This window comes from Lygodium microphyllum, chromosome 3, assembly GCF_053477565.2.
Source record: "Lygodium microphyllum isolate KBCC chromosome 3, Lygodium_microphyllum_v1.1.10, whole genome shotgun sequence".
In the NCBI taxonomy this organism is placed as follows: Eukaryota; Viridiplantae; Streptophyta; class Polypodiopsida; order Schizaeales; family Lygodiaceae; genus Lygodium; species Lygodium microphyllum.
Window position 1 is genome coordinate 25,166,600 of NC_141137.1, and position 17,680 is coordinate 25,184,279.

Consider the following 17,680-nt stretch of genomic DNA (forward strand, 5'->3'; position numbering starts at 1 on the left):
TGTGTACTCATGTTTGGCATAGCCACCTATGCACGTAGCATGTTTTAGTGTGGACCGGAATCACATTTGTACCAAGTTCCTTGATTGGATGCTGGTGTCAAACCAAATCAGCATTGTGAGCTCAATGAACTCAACGAACTTGGCAATTTTCTGTTTACCTGTTGAAGAGAATCCCCAAAATAACATTAATGAGGGTAGTTATGGCTGTTGATTTGCAATCTATCAGTATTGGAGGGCTCCTACATCATTCTATGGATCCATGATTTTATTTGTAAGCATGTTCCAATGTTAGTACATCTTTGAATGGGACTTGATGGAAACTTGCAAACAGAATACATGTCATCCATCCATTTGATACTAAATCAATGGGGAAGGGATCTTCATGGAGGGAGAAATTTGCACATTTTGCTTAAAAACACACGTTTTCAGCAAAAAGGGGTAATTGAATGTTGTAGTGAACCTTACATGTAGAACTTCTTAGGAATATAAAAGGCTAGCACATGTGAGAGAAGATGGTAAGAAGAGAAGTAGACATATAGAAAGAGAATGCTGCAAACTACAACGTCACTTATTGACTGCTATAGTAGTCGTTTGTGTTGGATTGCTCTAAGTTAACCTCAAATGGGATGGGTGGTTGTCAAACACCTTGAAAGGGACTACCACAAACTAGGAAAGACTGTAGACTTAAAAAATACTACAATTTGCTGCCATGAAAAGGAGCCACACACTTGGGAAGTGTTGAAAGCTACTATAGAAGCAAACAAGACTAGCCCAGAAGACTTTTGTCATGAAAAACACAGGTTTGGAATGCAACACTCCACTCCCACAAACAGTGATAGTTCACCTTTTGGTAAGCTCTGATACCATGATGGAAACAAGGATTCAAAGACTTGATAGAAATAGCACAAAATAAACGAAAAAGTGAGGAAAACTAAAATTGAGAGCTGACTGCACTATAAAAAGAGGCTATCTATATATAGGCAAAAATGCTTAAAAATAGGTCAAAGCTGTTTGCATCCAGCCACCTGCCAGCACAAGCATACATGTATGTCATCAGCAAACAAGTATGTAGAAGCATCTTCTTGATTTGTCTCCACTAGCATTACATAACTACCATAATGTCTTCTTGATTTGTCTCCAAATCAAAGCCATGGTCAGCATATCTTGAAATCAAAGCCATGTTCAACAAAGCCTGAAGAAACACCATCTGCAAACACACCTTCAAGTTGCATTTTTTGTAAGTACCATGCTTCAGTATCATTCCCTTGTTTAGTATATCCTGCAATGATCGCATTCCACAAGACCACATCTCAAACTTGAAGTCTGTCAAAATCCTGCCATCCTTTTGCTAGTGAGCCACATTTCAGATAGACATCCACTCTCCAACCAACCCGCATCTACCACCAAATGGGATGTTCTTTCTCCAATCCTCTCTTGGTTAGCCAACCAAGTCCAGGAAGACCTGGAAAACAACCAAGGCGGGTGATGCACACCAACTGTAGGTAATAAACTGCCACATCCAAGTCATAGCCCTTAATAGGAATGCATTCATAAGAGTGTAAGGTAAGCACAACTGTAGCATAACCAAATGTAGGCAATCGAGCAAGGAAACATAAGCTTCCACTAGTAAACAAGTCACAATAAAACTGAACAATTGGCCAAGGCATGCCATCATGCATACTCATGTCTGGCATAGACACCTATATCAAAGGAGCATACCCCCAATAGGCATAAACTAGCATGTACGACATGTCTCATAGGGCCCTCAGAGAACTGCCATACACATAACCAAATGAGAAAAGGCTCAAGCCATAAAAAAGAGGCATATCACTGTCATTGGCAATAGGTTGGCAAGACCATAATCAGATCCAAGGCATTACCCAAATCAAATCAGCCCACATAGGTAAGCACTGCATATAGGTAGGCGCATGGAGCACGTAGCAAGCATCCAAGCATGTAAGTGACCCTCTTAAACCTGCAAGAGAGCAATAGGCCTACCATCGACAGTGAAAAGAGAGGGAAGAGCGCATAGGCATCCCCAAAGTCAATAAACAATGCATGGGCGGAGTCCAAATATCCTGCCAAGTGCCAAAGTTATACAAATAGGTAAATATCAAAGGCAAAAAAAGCATAAACGAGGGATGGAAGCCCATGGTCTCATCATCCAAGCTCCTCTACAACCAAACCATAAAGCCCATAAAATCAATTTTCAATCCAAGCCAGGTGTGCCAAGATATAGCTCCCACTAGATGGGAAAGGTAAGATGCCAAGGGAGCAATTGCTGTAATACATCCAAGACATCCCAGGGTCCAAGTCCAGATAGGCATAATGCCTGAGCATATCCAAGATCCAAACGGCACAATCCAAAAGGCATTCAGGATCCATAACTGCAGAATGATGCCACACTCCAAAGTAGCTAGGCATGAAGCCAAACATCCATCATAAGGCAACCAAGTACATAGCACCCATCCAAGACATAAGATCCTGCCATGAGGAAGGCCCGTAATCAAGTGGTGACATAGGGCATAAGCTGTCAAGAATAGGCACGGGCTGCAATTAGGACGGGAAAAGTCATAAGGAGTAGGCTCCAATATCAACCCAAACCATTCATGAAGCATGATCAACCAGAGAGCACAGTCGAGAGACATAGACCACATAGGAATCTTCAAGATCTTCATGTAAACTTGTAAGTACATTACCATAGCCAAGATCACAATCGCCAAGCACTATTTCAGTCCCAAACAGTCCCCAAATGCATATCAGAGTACAATCCATGGGAAGCGTCAATACAACATGCATAACACCCAAAGCATAGCACGTAACCAATAGGCATGAAATATCCACTTAGAAGTACGATTAGCCCTATTGTAAACAGCATGAAATCACTATCCAAAGTTGAAGATGTAGTGGCTCAAATCAGCCCCAAAAGCATATCGAAGTCAGGTGGCATCATCCCCAAATGTTCACCATCCAAGGGGCATAAGTATGCATCAAGTATCCATCTCGCAAGCATGATCCATGAACATGTAACACAACCAAACATGTGCTGCCCTATAACATCAACCAAACTATTAATGAAGCATGATCAACCAGAGAGCACAGTTAGGAGACATAGACCGCATAAGCATCTTCAAGCTCTTCATGTAAACCTGTAAGTACAATACCACAGCCAAGGTCACAGTTGCCAAGCACTATTTCAATCCCAAATAGTCCCCAAATGCATATCAGAGTACAATCCATGGGAAGCATCAATACAACATGCATAACACCCAAAGGATAGCACGTAACCAATACGCATGAAATAGCCACTGAGAAGTACGATCAGCCCTGTTGTAAACAACATGAAATTAGTGTCCAAAAATAAGGAGGTAGTGGCTCAAATCAGCCCCAAAAGCATATCCAAGTCATGTGGCATCATCCCCAAATGTTCAACATCCAAGGGGCATAAGTATGCATCAACTATCGACCTCGCAAGCATGATCCATGAGTATGTAACACAACCAAACATGTGCTGCCCTATAATACCAGTCCAAACCATTAATGAAGCATGATCAACCAAAGAGCACGGTTAGGAGACATAGACTGCATAAGTATCTTCAAGCTCTTCATGTAAACCTATAAGTACATTACCACATCCAAGTCACAGCTGCCAAGCACTATTTCAATCCCAAACAGTCCCCAAATGCATATCAGAGTACGATCCATGGGAAGCATCAATACAGCATGCATAACACCCAAAGCATAGCACATAACCAATAGTCATGAAATATCCATTGAGAAGTACGATCATCCCTATTGTAAACATCATAAAATCACTATCCAAAACTGAGGAGGTAGTGGTTCAAATCAGCCCCAAAAGCATATCCAAGTCATGTGGCATCATCTCCAAATGTTTAGCATCCAAGAGGCATAAGTATGCATCAAGTATCCACCTCACAAGCATGATCCATGAGCATGTAACACAACCAAACATGTGCTATCCTGTAACACAACCAAACATATATCTTGCAATGAGTGCATTCCACAAGACCACATCTTGAAATTGCAATCTGTTAAAATCCTGCCATGCTTCTGCTAGTGAGCCACATTTCAGATAGACATCTACCAAAGTACTGCTAACATAGAGTTATGTTTCCAATCCTCTTTTCAAATTTCTGAGTGTACTTTGTGGCTTGTTTTTAGGGATTCTATGGTGCCACAAGCCTTTAAAGTGCAAACAACTGTCGCAGAATCAGGAGATATGCCTTCCAGCTACATACATATCTTGCAATCAACGCTTTCCATGAGCATACATATCCAATGGATGGTTTATTAAACACCTAGCATGCTTATGCAATGTCAACCGTTTCTACCATCGATCCCATCTTTAGATTCAGAAGCCTCTTCCACATCAAAGGGTTGATATCCTTTGTTTGATTCTTCAGAATTTTTAGAATTCCTAGCCACTATCCTCAATGGATTTCTCTACATTGTTGACATATCCCCATGAGAGCATTCCTGCCCCCTAGCATTGTTGACATACCCTACCCCAGTTCAAGCAACACAATCACATGCAAACACAACAATGTCAAGCTTCAATATGAGCACAACCACAATTAGCAACTATAACAACAACAATGTGCAAACACCCTCACCTCTCTGAGATGTTGCAGCCCTCAATCTAGATTGACTGAATATCATGGAACTGAATGTACCTGCAAGCCCTATACAAACTCTACACACAACGAAAAGTGCTTTGAAGTACAAATGAATTAAATATTGAATATCATGTATGCTAAAACCAGGTTGAAAAACCTAATGCAATTGTGAAAGAAATATTGTCATTTTAATACTAGGCAAAACAACTCGTATGCTAACTCTAGATCAAAACATTCCACACAAAGGCAAAAGAGATCTTGTCATTTTAATACTAGCCAAAATAACCCATATGTACAAGGTATGTGGCATGAAAATGAGAAAATAGGAAGGGGTCCTTGAAGGCACATAAGCATTAGCACGATCATACAAAATGGCATGAAAATCCACTACAGAAAGTGGATTCTTCTAGCAACCATAACTAGTATTTGCTACACTACTCCATCTGCAGCACACTAGTGCACCAATGAGTGAAGCTGCACAATTAAAAGACCACCAATCAAATGAACACATCAACAAATGTGCTATAACTACATAATGTGCTATAAAAAGACCACTTACCCAACGCCTTGACACCTTGTCTTGTAGTGCCCCCTCATTCAAAAACTTCATGTAGGCCATAACATAGGACCCGCAATCAATGCTATTGGGTTGCTGAGGGAAAGTAGGTACAACTAGATTTAACTCATACGGCCTCTTCAAGACATCACTAAGCTCTATATCCATTACAAAGCGCGCAAAACCCTCTTAAATTTAGGGTTGTGAAGGACATACAAAACCCAATGACTTCTACATTAACAAAAATGGTATTTAAATGTCTAAGTCAAAGAGTATATTCAATGACAATGGTATTGATAAAACCCTAATTTATCCATGCAAATGTTTACCTCAAGATAACTGGCAAAAAAACAAATGTCAATCTCGATGCATCCACACCAGAAAAGAAATTCAGCAACACTCGTGATTTTGGACATGCCCCACTCACAACAGAGTACCATAAGCTATCAACAAAGCATGCCATCTCAAGAATCTCCGATAATAAGGTGTGCTCCATCCACTTGCAAAAGAAGCCTCGATTACTAAACCAACATACCCAAATGCATACATAACAATGTACCATGATATGCAAAAAAATTGCTTACAATCCAAATAGATTGAGAGTCCGAGTGGACACCTCTGAGCCAATGATGGACTGTATCAGTGTAGTATCAATTGCAACCACTAGGGATGATCTCGAGGATTTGAACTCAATATGTACACTTGTATCTAGCTTGTATACAAAACCATGGTAATAAGAACACTACGAATCACACAATATTACATAAAAGATAAAAAATAGATACCATCAACCCTAAACCTGAAATGAGCCATTCGGCCCCTCATTTGCAAGGGACTCCCTCGTATGCATTATGGCTCAATAGTGCCACTAGAGATCACAAATGTATATGCACATACAGCCTTCTCAGATGATGATGGTGAAGAGATGCCAATAGTGGTCATATCATCCCCACCACATGGACTTATGGATCTCAATCCTCTCTTTCGAGGAGCATGTTGTCTTTGCTACGCATAAATCAATACATAGCTTTCAACAACACATAAAATGAGCTCTGATTAGGAAAGAACTACAATATTAAAACCACCTCAAGACTCACTAGTGGGGGCGACGGGGGCTGCTACTCAAGATTCAAACCTTTGAAGGTTGACAAGAAGGCTAGCAAAGCACTTCGAAACTGTGGAATAATGCACTCCTCACTTGATGCGAGACGAGGTTCTTGAGGGGCCCATTTCGGGTCATAGTCTCCATCATGTGCATTTCCATCACTAGTAAGATATATGACATGAGGTCTAGCTATGTCATCATCGCCGATTACACCATCATCACCATCTTCATAATTGTCAACACCCTCAACAACACCCCTAGTTGCAAGTTTTGGGTCTCCATGAGGTACCTTTTTCCGTGCTTGTATTGAGAAGCATTGAATAAAACAAACTCATTGTGTGTGTATATATATATATATAAATACAAGATGAAGACAATAATTAAAATAAGAAATATGGCTTACATGCTTCTCGTATCCCTCATTTATTCTGTCTTCAATTCTTTTCAACTTGATGGACTTTTCAGCCATGTATTTGCTCATGGCTTTCTTTAGAAATTGTGAAATATAGCTAGCCATGTCCATAGAAGTCTTCTTATCTTCAGGGATTAAGTCCCATGCAAATTCAGCCCTCTTAAGTGTAGCAGTCTCAAACTTCTTCCTTGCCATTTCAAACTTTCTCTCCTTTTGGAAAAAGCGCTTTTGACTCTGCCGCATAGAGGTATCGGTAGAGTACTCTATGACATTGGCATGAAGAGTGTCATCTATACTAGGACATGTACTAGGACGACCAACCTTACATAGAGGAATGTCCACATCCAAGCCATGCACTTTCTTCAAGTGTTGTATCATCCTTAATCTTTTGAACTCATTCACATGTCTCCTTGGACAGATAGGACAAGCACGACACTACCATGCCACTCTACCATTTGGGCACACAATCTCCTCGTATAGAGGCTCCTAAACACAATGTTAAGCACAATAACTATTTCATGTCTATAATGAAAAAAATGCAATTCAATGTCAAATCAACAAACTTACGATGCATGTATTTGTAGCAGCCCCATCGTAACCCACATCAACATCATCGGATGCTCTGATATCGACATGGTTTGTTGTTAGTGCTCCTAAGGCTTCATACTCAGCCTTTGAAGGCAACCTCATTTGATCTCTTTTGGAAGCGTGTATGTATCATCATTGCCTACGAGATATTTTCTTGACATAACCAAGTCTTATTACAAATAAAAAATTGCATAAAAAGTTTGTCATTTACAAATCTAGACATTTAATACATAAAGATTTGGTAGCAACTAGCAGAACCGAACATAGTCCCTCATAGCTATAAAGGTTACCCTATATTTAGCTTTATAGCTTGACTCAATGTCGAGACAATGAAATTGCACAAGATTTTTAGGCAACTCATACTTTGGCTAGATGGTATGCTTTGATCCCTTAAACAGAACAAAAAACGGTATGGCATGATCATGGCATGAGTATACCATGAACACAGCATGGCCACAACAAGTAATTTATCGAGCATGATCGCATGACAAGCATGAAAAATTTCCACTACAAAACAAGCTGACTACAATACAAGCAGGAGGTTGAAAACTCTTCCATGTCAACGTACTACAACATGCAACATCATCATCACTAGACAGTCTCATAAAAAAATCACTCTTTGTTGTTCATAGGTAGAGGTAACATTTAGAAGTTACAAAAATCCTTCGAATCAAACAAAGCTTTGCTACATACACAATGCAAAAGGGGAATCCATCCCTCCAGTTATAATTTGCCAAGAACATACCCCTAGAAAGAAACTCCAATAGATATGCGCATGCATTCGACATGAGAAACCAAGAGCTTAAAGTCAAGCATAGAAAGAAACTCCAATCGATATGTACATTCGATGACAAACAAGAAGAAAATATTATTGATTGCATTTAGATTTATAGCCCAAGCGGAGAGACATACCGATTATGCAGATTGATGTATGCTTCCAAACTAGATTACACTCTGTGATGTGCAATATATGGCCTCGAAAATAGGTTCTGTTGAAATCGATATAATTATAACTTGTGATGATCTGATCAAGCATCCAAGCACAACCAACAGCTGATTATTGGTCCATTCACAAGACTTGATGCAACCAAGCAGTCCATGTGTTGGCAACTGACGACGGGGCTATTGAGGGGAAGGGAAAGCAAGGGAATGACAATCTGTAAGGAATGCCCCGTGGGAGGAAGAACGCCACAAGCAGGGATTATAACATGAAATAGAGTGCTGGAAACCCTCAAGGGACGTCTATGGTCTGAAGTGCCAAAATCGTCAGTGGGCAGTTCGAGGAGGTAATCATCGAATTCATCAACGCCCAATTTTCTGGCATAGTTTACTTTTCGGGCCTAGTTTACAGTTTTGGCCTAGATTACTTTGACCACACCGACAAAGTACACAAATGTCCATTTCAATGTCCCAAATCCCTTCGAGACAGGTGGTGCTTTTTCAACCGGGGATCCCAACTCTCCCCTTCATTGAATACCCGTGCGAGATAGTCTTGAGGACAGACCATCGTGATAACCCTCACCATCCAACGTGGTGCAGCTACATTGTAACTGGAACCGGCCTTCTTTAATCAACTTGAAGAAGACTGCAGCAGTATTAAGTAGGCTGTCCGAACCTGCTTGATGGCTCGTCCCTTGCCTGATCAATCCTAAAGCCGGCCCTGATCAATCCTAAAGCCTTGGCCAGCCGGCTTAAACCGGAACGTCGATCCCCGCGAAGGTTTATCATGTGCTTCACGTCATAGATGTCACCGAAGTAGTGGCCAGGCATGCGTAGAAAGTCTTCAAGACGGGGCGGCATGGCAGCGTTAATGCGCGTCAGGGCCCTGAGAAAGTAGGCGAAGTCATAGCCACCGTGAAAGCAGATGTACGTGAGACGATGATCTGGGTTAAGGACTATCCCGGACAACTTGGCAAGCGTTGCGAAATTGGTGATAGTTTGAAGATATAATGCCCATCATCGTCGCGTGGCAGTTTGCCGTCGACGTCCGTGAACGTCAACCCAAGCTGGACAATCTTGAGAAAGTCTACATTCTTCCGGATGCTCTCGTACACGTCATACGGGTCGTTGGGCTGGTAGTAGAACCCAGAAAATTCAGTGTCGATGGTCACGAACGGTGTCTGGCAATGACCTTCTTGATGAGCTGGAACTCGTAGTGGAGGTTGGACTGCCAAACCTCCCGCATGTGCACGACGCCGGCGCTGTTAGTGCTCGTGGTGGAGCCCATAGCAGCTGCAGCTGCTCTTCTTCTTCTTCTTCTGGCGTTCCTGCTTCTCGACGACGGCATTATGGTACTACAGTGGTGCTGCGCATCTGCCAACAATTTAATCGACATACGCATACCACAAAACATATTTATACATCAAGACCAAGCATTCATGGAGCAAAGACGATGTGGATTGCTTTATATGGTTACTGACTCTAGTATATGCCCGACACCCGATACGTTCTTGACTCTAGCGTATATTCGATACCCCATATGTTGTTCAAGTTACATGCGACGGTGACCTTAGCACGGTTCTTAGCGGCCCTTGGTCACTTATGGACACAATCGACGCCGACATTCCCTACAGACCAATACATAGGTGTGATGTATGTGTCATTAACATATCAAACATTACATCATGACATTACGTAGAGACCAATACGTAGGTGTAATGTATGTGTCATTAACATATCAAACGTTACTTCGTGACATACTCTTTAGCATATTGATTGGGCTGATGTACTTGTAAAACACACTGTCATCTAGTAAATCTTGTAAAAACCCAAGCACATTGAAGTCAATGAAGAGATTAAAACCTCTATATCATGGTTTGAGTGTTATTATTACAAATACCTGTCCCAAGGATTTCCTCCTTTAGTGTGCCTTTCTGTTGAATGAGCACGCCCTTAGTGCTTAATACTATCTTTAAGGCTGGTTTAAGACTCATAATGCAACTAGTTAGTATACATGTTGCAACTCCACTTCATCCTTTTTTAGCTCATGGGGCATTTTAAGAGTCTTAACTACACATTCTCTAATACTAAGTGGTAGAGAAGCGCTGCTAAAAATAGAGGGAGGGAGAGAATGAGAGAGAGAGAGGTAGAGAAAAAAGGAGGGAGAGAGAGGGGGTAGAGAGAAGTAAAGATACAGAGGGAGAAAGAGGGGAGGAGAGAGATAAAGAGAGAGGAGGGAGGGAGAGAGAAATAAAGAGAGGAAGGGAGATGTGTGTACTCTGTGTGTGTACACACACACACACACACATATGGAGGAAGAGATTGAGAGAAATAAAGGGAGGGACACTCAAAAAAATAGAGAGAGAGAGAGAGAGAGAGATAAAGAGATGAGAGAGGGAGGAAGAAAGAGGGCACGAAAGGAGTATATGTAGATAGAGAGAGAGAAGCAAAAAGAGAACTAAATAAAAATATAGAGGGAGGGAGGGAGTGAAAGGGAGGAAGAGAGGGAGTGAAGAATTGAGAGAAAGAAGTGTATTGTTTGTCTCATGACATAGAGAAAATTGACAACGATAATAGTCGTGACGTTCAAGATCAAGAGGCATATGTCAATCAGCATATCCCATGTCCTTGCACTCAGTGCAAGTTTGCAATTTGATGAAAATGTCACTTGTCTCTATGGACCATGTGCGACGCTTCGATGAGCTTCAATGGAAAATCATTGATCAAGTCCACTTCCTTTAACATCAAAGGAGTATCAAAAAATAATTAGCTATGAAGGTACCTAGTGGATTTCTTGTAGTCCCACGAGTTTTCCAAATTTTAAATTTATTTTGAGAATTGATAGGCCAATTTAGGATTTTAGTTAATAAAAAATATATCATATTCGAAGCCCAATGTAATCAATGAAATAGAAAATCCAAGTGATGAATCGATCTTCACAAAGGCACCTAGCAAATCTTGAGTATTTCAAGCTTTGGCTATTGGTTTTCATGTTTTTAATGGGCAAATACCCTCTAAGAAGGAGGCTCCACAATGGGTCAAATACAATTTTTTTGGAAAGGGCTTTTTTCACACTCTTTTGGGTTTTCAGAATCTTCTCCATGGCCAAGAGAAATCGACACTTTAAACATCTTGGTAGTGATTTTGAAATGAAAGCAAAGAAACCGTTGTGCACAAGACAAGAGATTAACAAAATGTTGATGAGAATGGTGACTCTCTAGTACTCAATCCGTAAGGGTGGATGCCATAAGCCAGATGCACTTCCTAATCACAATAGCGACACTCAACCATTAAGGCCACATAGGCACTCAATCACTCTAGGTAGCATTAGCACATGATTATACACTACTTGGGCACTTTACTACCATGACACTCTACTACTTAGTGCTCATAGCATGTGGGAATGGGAAGAGGAATGGGGATGAGGACTAGAATTTCCATCGTTTATCACCATTAGAGAGAGGCTCTAACAAGGGGACTAGATTGGGATGGTTTGAGGGCTCGCTAGGGCTGGGATGGGAATTCATCTTGGCTCTCTAAAAAAGATATGTTGTCTTCAAGATGTTCTTGGGTAACTTCCTACAAGGCGCATATCTTGAAAAAAGATATCCCGTGAGGTTATGCTAACTTCATTTTCAACTTGGTTATAGGGATGGTAGGGTTTCTTGATTTTCTTAAATTAGGATGATTTTATTAATTTGTGGTGGATAAGGTGGTTTCTTGGTTGAGGAGGGTAGTTTAGAAAATGGCACCAAGCTTGATCTCTCAGTAGGGGAGAGAGAGAGAGAGAGAGTGTGTGTGTGTGTGTGTGTGTGTGTGAGGGAGTGTTGCGCACAAGAAGCTCAGACCCTAAATCTTCTCTTTCTCCTCCTAATTCTTCTTCTGATGCTTTACATTAACGGTGATTTGTCAATACTGTGCGTGCAACATATATAATGTCGTCCTATACTATACTATACAGCAACTTGTATTGTACACGTTGCTTCTAGCTGCTGCTGAGCATACATCGACATTGATTCTGTGCATTGCTGCGCCTAGAGCATACGTTGATGTTGATTCTACACTGTTGCGCTTGGACTTTGGAGCATTGATTTCGCACTGCTGTGCTAGAGTCCATTCATTCCGCAATGCTGCACTTGGACTCTGGAGCATATAATGTCGACAATGCTGCACTTGGACTCTCAAGCATATAACATCATCCTGTGGAAGAGAAAGGCAGGCAAGCAATATATATATACACATATCTCTTTATGTCCATTTCCACTTTTTCATTCAAAATGTCCTCATTGTACGCCTTCACTCGATCGTTGCATTAACTTACGGGCCACAGTTCTATTGATCAAAATAGAAGTGAATGCGTGCGCCTCGAAACACCATGTTCTTTTTAAATGTCTAAGCATCGTGCTCCCCCTCTATCTACATGATGCAAAGTTTGCTTTGCCAGTATCAACTGGAAAACCTACACAAGGTTCGGTTTCAATGAACACTGTACTTTTACTATTAAAAGTCGCTAGCATCTATATCGAGGATGTTCTCCTTTAAGTGTCCGAGTCACATAAATCTTAAGATATAGTACTTATTGCGCATTTCAAGTCAAAGAGGGAACGAAGCAACATAGACTACATGGAGGATGTGAGATCATGGACTTTCAATCAGAACCTAGCAAAAGCTTTTTAAAGATGAACAGAAATGGTACAGTATGCATCAAAGTACATTCAAGGTTGGTACATTTTTATATCTCTAGGAAGCGAGTTCGAGGACCGCTTGTTAGAAGATATCTTGTAAAGATGGAAACTTTTAATAATGTAGTGGAGAGTGTTAAAATCATTTTAGCACAAGTTGCATGGCTTGTGTCATAGGAAATAAGAGAACCCTTTCCAAGAGATGAACTATTGGAGGCAATGTCAATAGTTTATCCACAATTTTGGAACCATCAGCAAGACATGAGTGCTCTTCAAGTAGATTTTAAGAAAAGAGTTCATGTTCTTAAAGATTGCTTTGGAAAAATGTTACAGTTGCAAGGGTCTGATGCAACCTTCTTCTGAATTAAGATACAATACTTATTGTCGTCATCTATATCAAGGGTGTGCTCCTGTGATTAAGTATCTCAGTCACATAAATCTTGAGATACAATATTGATGGATTTAGCAGCATAGACTCTTCTAATATATTAATGAAAAGTGTAAGCTAGGTCATGAGGACTACAAGCACACTATCATTGCACATGGAAACTCACCACCTCTAAGTATATATATACCTCACAACTTAGACACTCGCACATATTTACTTAACGCACACACATTAGGTCACTTGTGCACATATCACTCCCACACATACGTATTTAATCCTAAACACATCTAACTCTAGTGCACAAGCATCTATCAGTCCATAATGCCAACCAATTAGCACACACACACATAGATATGAAAAGTACATCCTAAAGGTCACAAGTCATACACATCCTTAGGTCCTAGAAATTGCAATTCACACACACTTCTACATTCAACTCTTGTACATAGTAGGACACATTCATATTCATAATAACACACTCTCGCACCATGCATCGTCACCTAGGTGGTCATTGGTTAGGAATCTAGACTAGTATTTTAAATACATACACACATATTGGCTCTCGCTATGCTTTTATGTAGATAAGAAAATTTGTAGAAAATCCCATATTGATCAGAGCAGTTAGTTGCGGGTATGCTTGTATATACACATGTTTTGGGCATGCTTATATAAACACATGTTTTGGGCAAGCTTTTCAAAGTTGTTACATGGTTTAACAAAAAGAGTATATTCTAAATAAACCATACAACAAAACATCAACTGTAACTCAAGTAAAGATAATGTATATGTTTTTAAATTTGATTACTAAGTTTATTTTCAAATATAAGTTTATGTAGATGAGAAAAATTATGAAGTAATGCAAAAAAATTTGAGAAAGTGAAAGGTAAATATTAATATTTATGTGATGATAATATTGATATAATTTAGTAAAATTCTAAACATGATTTAGCATTTAATTATCTATATGTTTATTTTAGCCAAATAATAAAATGATGAATCGTTTGTAACAAACAAGCTAAAAAGGAGATAACAACTCAAAGAAAAGAGATTAAAGGTATTATACATGAATTTTGAATTTTTATAAGTCTTATATTAGAATAATAATATTATTTGGTTATTTAATTTGGATTAGGAATGTAAGAATCTTTCAAATCCAAGTATTGAAATTGATATTTTCAGTGACATTCAAGGGATAACTTTATTTGTAAATGGTATTTATTTAAAACTATAATCATATAAATATATATTTTTAAATATCATAATTTACTTGGTTTAAAATAAATTATATTAATTAAATATTTTGTGAATTAATTTTTAATGCAGGTTGATATGACAAAAGAAAATATGAAGATGATACTTTTAAAATAACTTAGTGTGAAAACGATTCATGATATATACTTTTTATTGAAAAGTGTGAGGTGCCTCCTCCAATAGACTTGAAGAATTTCTCTTAGTAGTCGACTGAAATTCATATTCATGCACGTCACGATCCCATCTCCCCATGGGAAACCTTGGACTTAGTTGAACATGGGAATCTCAGTTCTACTTTACATAGGGGAAGTGTAGACAAGTCACCCCTTATAGTAATCTAACGCCCACCTAAGAAGAACCTCTTTGTAATCAATCAAAGGCAGGAGTGAGGTTAACACCGCACTTGATTCAAAAAAAGAGAGTGAGAGACAGGGGAGAGTGTAACTCGATCCCGCTACCCATAAGGTAAAATCTTAGCTCCGGCCCCCTAAAATGGTGTTAAACTTGGTAACTAATCCTACCGGTATTGGGAAGATTACGATTTAATCAGCCCTATCTTGTATTGGAAAGTTACTTGACTTATCGAATCCACCCATCCATAGGCATCCAATCGTTCAGGATCGAAGCCTCCCACTTTTCTTGATGGGCTTTGCCTAGTTTTCTAATTAGCAAAGCATACTACCACATTGTTTGGACATTAAAAAACATCTTCCTTTTATTACTTCGTTAAATTGGGTTCGTTAAACTCAATCTTTAACACATAACAAAAAATTTGAAAATCAAATACTTTATTTTACCACCACTCCACAAAGTGGTACAAAACTGTCTTTTCGTAAAGAGACACTGTCCAACTAGCCTAGGATAGGACATTCCAACCCTCGGGATTAGGTTGTATGTGATCCCACTCCATCTGCGCAATCAATAGGGAGTTTACTAGCTCAGAGTCCCTCTAAGCTTCCCTAAGCCTCCGGAGTCGTCCTACATAACATGGACACTTACCACTCAGCCCTTTGCCCTCTTAGGTGCTCGAGTGATCAAACACCAAAAACACCTACCTCCCTCGGGAACATAGGATCCCCACCCGCATGTGAGTTTTTCCACACTTCGCAGAGTGTTAGGGAGTATTGGGTTGGGGATCTCAATGTCCCGAACCACCACACTTGGCTCTGCAAGCCCGAAATCATAAGCGCCATAACTCATCATTTACAAATCTAAAAGCAGTCATAACCATAAAACATTTTTAAACACAATTGTCAATGTATGCGTGATGCATAGAATCTATCCCCTTCATCAATTCCGGTATTCCTTCCTGAAAAGCATTTTATAATACTAACATGCTTTTACAAGTTTAAGTAAGTTCTAATTAATCATGATCCTTTTATTATGTGCTAATCTTATTATCTCCGCTCGGCCATCCATCGTGATTATGGTTTATGACCATAACCTTGGTTTTCTATGTAATAACATGTTGTTCGGTTTAAATAGATTCAGGGTTAACTTTCGCTTGCATTTCAGCAGAGCAGCACATCGACTGCTTCTTCACGTTGGGGATTTCTTTGAGTGTGACCTCGCTCAGCATCTCGACGTCTCTTGGGAGCCATGGAAGAAGCTTGATGGCTTCGAGCAACGCTTCCATCGCGTAGGGGAAGAGAGAGAGAGAGAGAGAGAGAGAGAGAGAGAGAGAGAGAGAGAGATTGAAACAAAGCTTTGTCGTATCCACAGGAGAGAGAGAGACTTCTACACTGGTTCGTTATGCATATGTCTGTGTGTGTACCCTTGTTGCTTATATAGTAATTGGGGGGGGGGGGGGGGGAGAAGTGTAAAGAGAGTACACTTACTTTTTAGTATTTTCAATGATGTCATTGATGATAAAGAGAGAACACTTTTCTTTTAGTATTTTTGACGACATCAAGGAGGGGAATCTATTTTTTCAGCGCGAAGATAAAAATTGATGAATATATGGGTGAGGCGTCACTCCAAGGCATACGAATAAGGCAGCAACCAAGGCATAGACCTTGGCATCTTGACCTTGGCATACTTGGCAACACACTACGAAGGCTTTGTTGGTGCCATTGGCTACATGTGAGAAGCTCCCACTAGCTTGTACGAAAATCTTCATGGGCGGTGACCCATCCCGACTGTGTCGTCACCCAAGTACACTTATATGCCAAGTGACTATCCACTAGGCTAGTTCTTTTTGTTGTTTTCTATTACAAACATAGTTTTAATAAGCTAGTCTTGGGAGGGTTTCCCAAGTCTTTCTTCCATAAAGTGGTATATAATACCTCATTAATAATAACAATTATCTAACATAAGTAGAGCCAATTTCATAATTAGAGCTAGTTTTTAAAAATGTGCAACATAAATCAATTTTCTTTAGAATGTATACGCACATTATTTATTAAAATAAAATAAGCAATGGAAAAATTACAAAATTCACATAAATAAATATTAAAAAGATCAATATTAGCTTTCGGGGCTTTTGTAAAGGTACAAAAAAGCCAACAAGTAATAATATGATACATGAGATTTTTCATTGGCTTTTAGAGAATGGCAAGTTCGTAATAGCCACAAGCAATAATATGATTAGTTTAGATGATTTAAAAATTATTGCATAATATTAGTATACACTCCTAATTTATGAAGTCATTGCTACTTTAGAAAATTTGTATTTTTTTTCTATTTTATTGACACTATATATTGATGTCTTTATTTTTTGAGTTTATATTAAACAATCAGATGTGTATTGTGTCCTATTTGAAACTAACTAAATAATATCTGTATAATTTTCTAGTTAAAAATTTGTTATATAATTTTCTACTTAAAAATAGAAAAAAGTAGGCTTGTGTAAACTAGAAAAAATGTAATTTATCTCTAAGTTAGAAAAAAAAAGATTTATATAAGATATTTTCTATATAGAAAAACTATTATATGTAGCAAAATTTTCCTATATAGGGAGACATAGTAAAATTTTCCTATGTTGGAAAATTCCCACATAGGAAAATTTTCTTACATAGGAAGGAGAAAAATTATAATTCCCTATTAATTCTTGTAACGTGCTCGCCTATTGGTTGTTTAGGCACGTTTTAGCGGTCCATCGAGAAATGAATCTGAGCATCATT

General features: G+C 39.2%; 1 protein-coding gene across 1 annotated transcript; it reads right to left on the bottom strand.

Annotated features, from left to right (window-relative positions):
• Positions 1–8,894: 8,894 nt before the first annotated feature.
• LOC148038161 (putative CCR4-associated factor 1 homolog 10) lies at positions 8,895–9,585 on the bottom strand. Its single transcript, XM_087675195.1, has 3 exons — positions 9,475–9,585; positions 9,252–9,418; positions 8,895–9,123 (listed from the first exon to the last, which is right to left on the bottom strand). Exons 1-3 carry the CDS (start codon positions 9,583–9,585, stop codon positions 8,895–8,897), a joined length of 507 nt encoding a protein of 168 aa, XP_087531321.1.
• Positions 9,586–17,680: the final 8,095 nt, after the last annotated feature.

Coding starts and splice junctions, on each gene's coding strand:
- LOC148038161 (XM_087675195.1), bottom strand. CDS start 9,585: ATGCCGTCGTCGAGAAGCAGGAACGCCAGAAGAAGAAGAAGAAGAGCA. Junction 9,419..9,474: donor GCGTCGTGCACATGCGGGAG/GTTTGGCAGTCC, acceptor GGTCATTGCCAG/ACACCGTTCGTGACCATCGA. Junction 9,124..9,251: donor CTGCCACGCGACGATGATGG/GCATTATATCTT, acceptor CTACTTTCTCAG/GGCCCTGACGCGCATTAACG.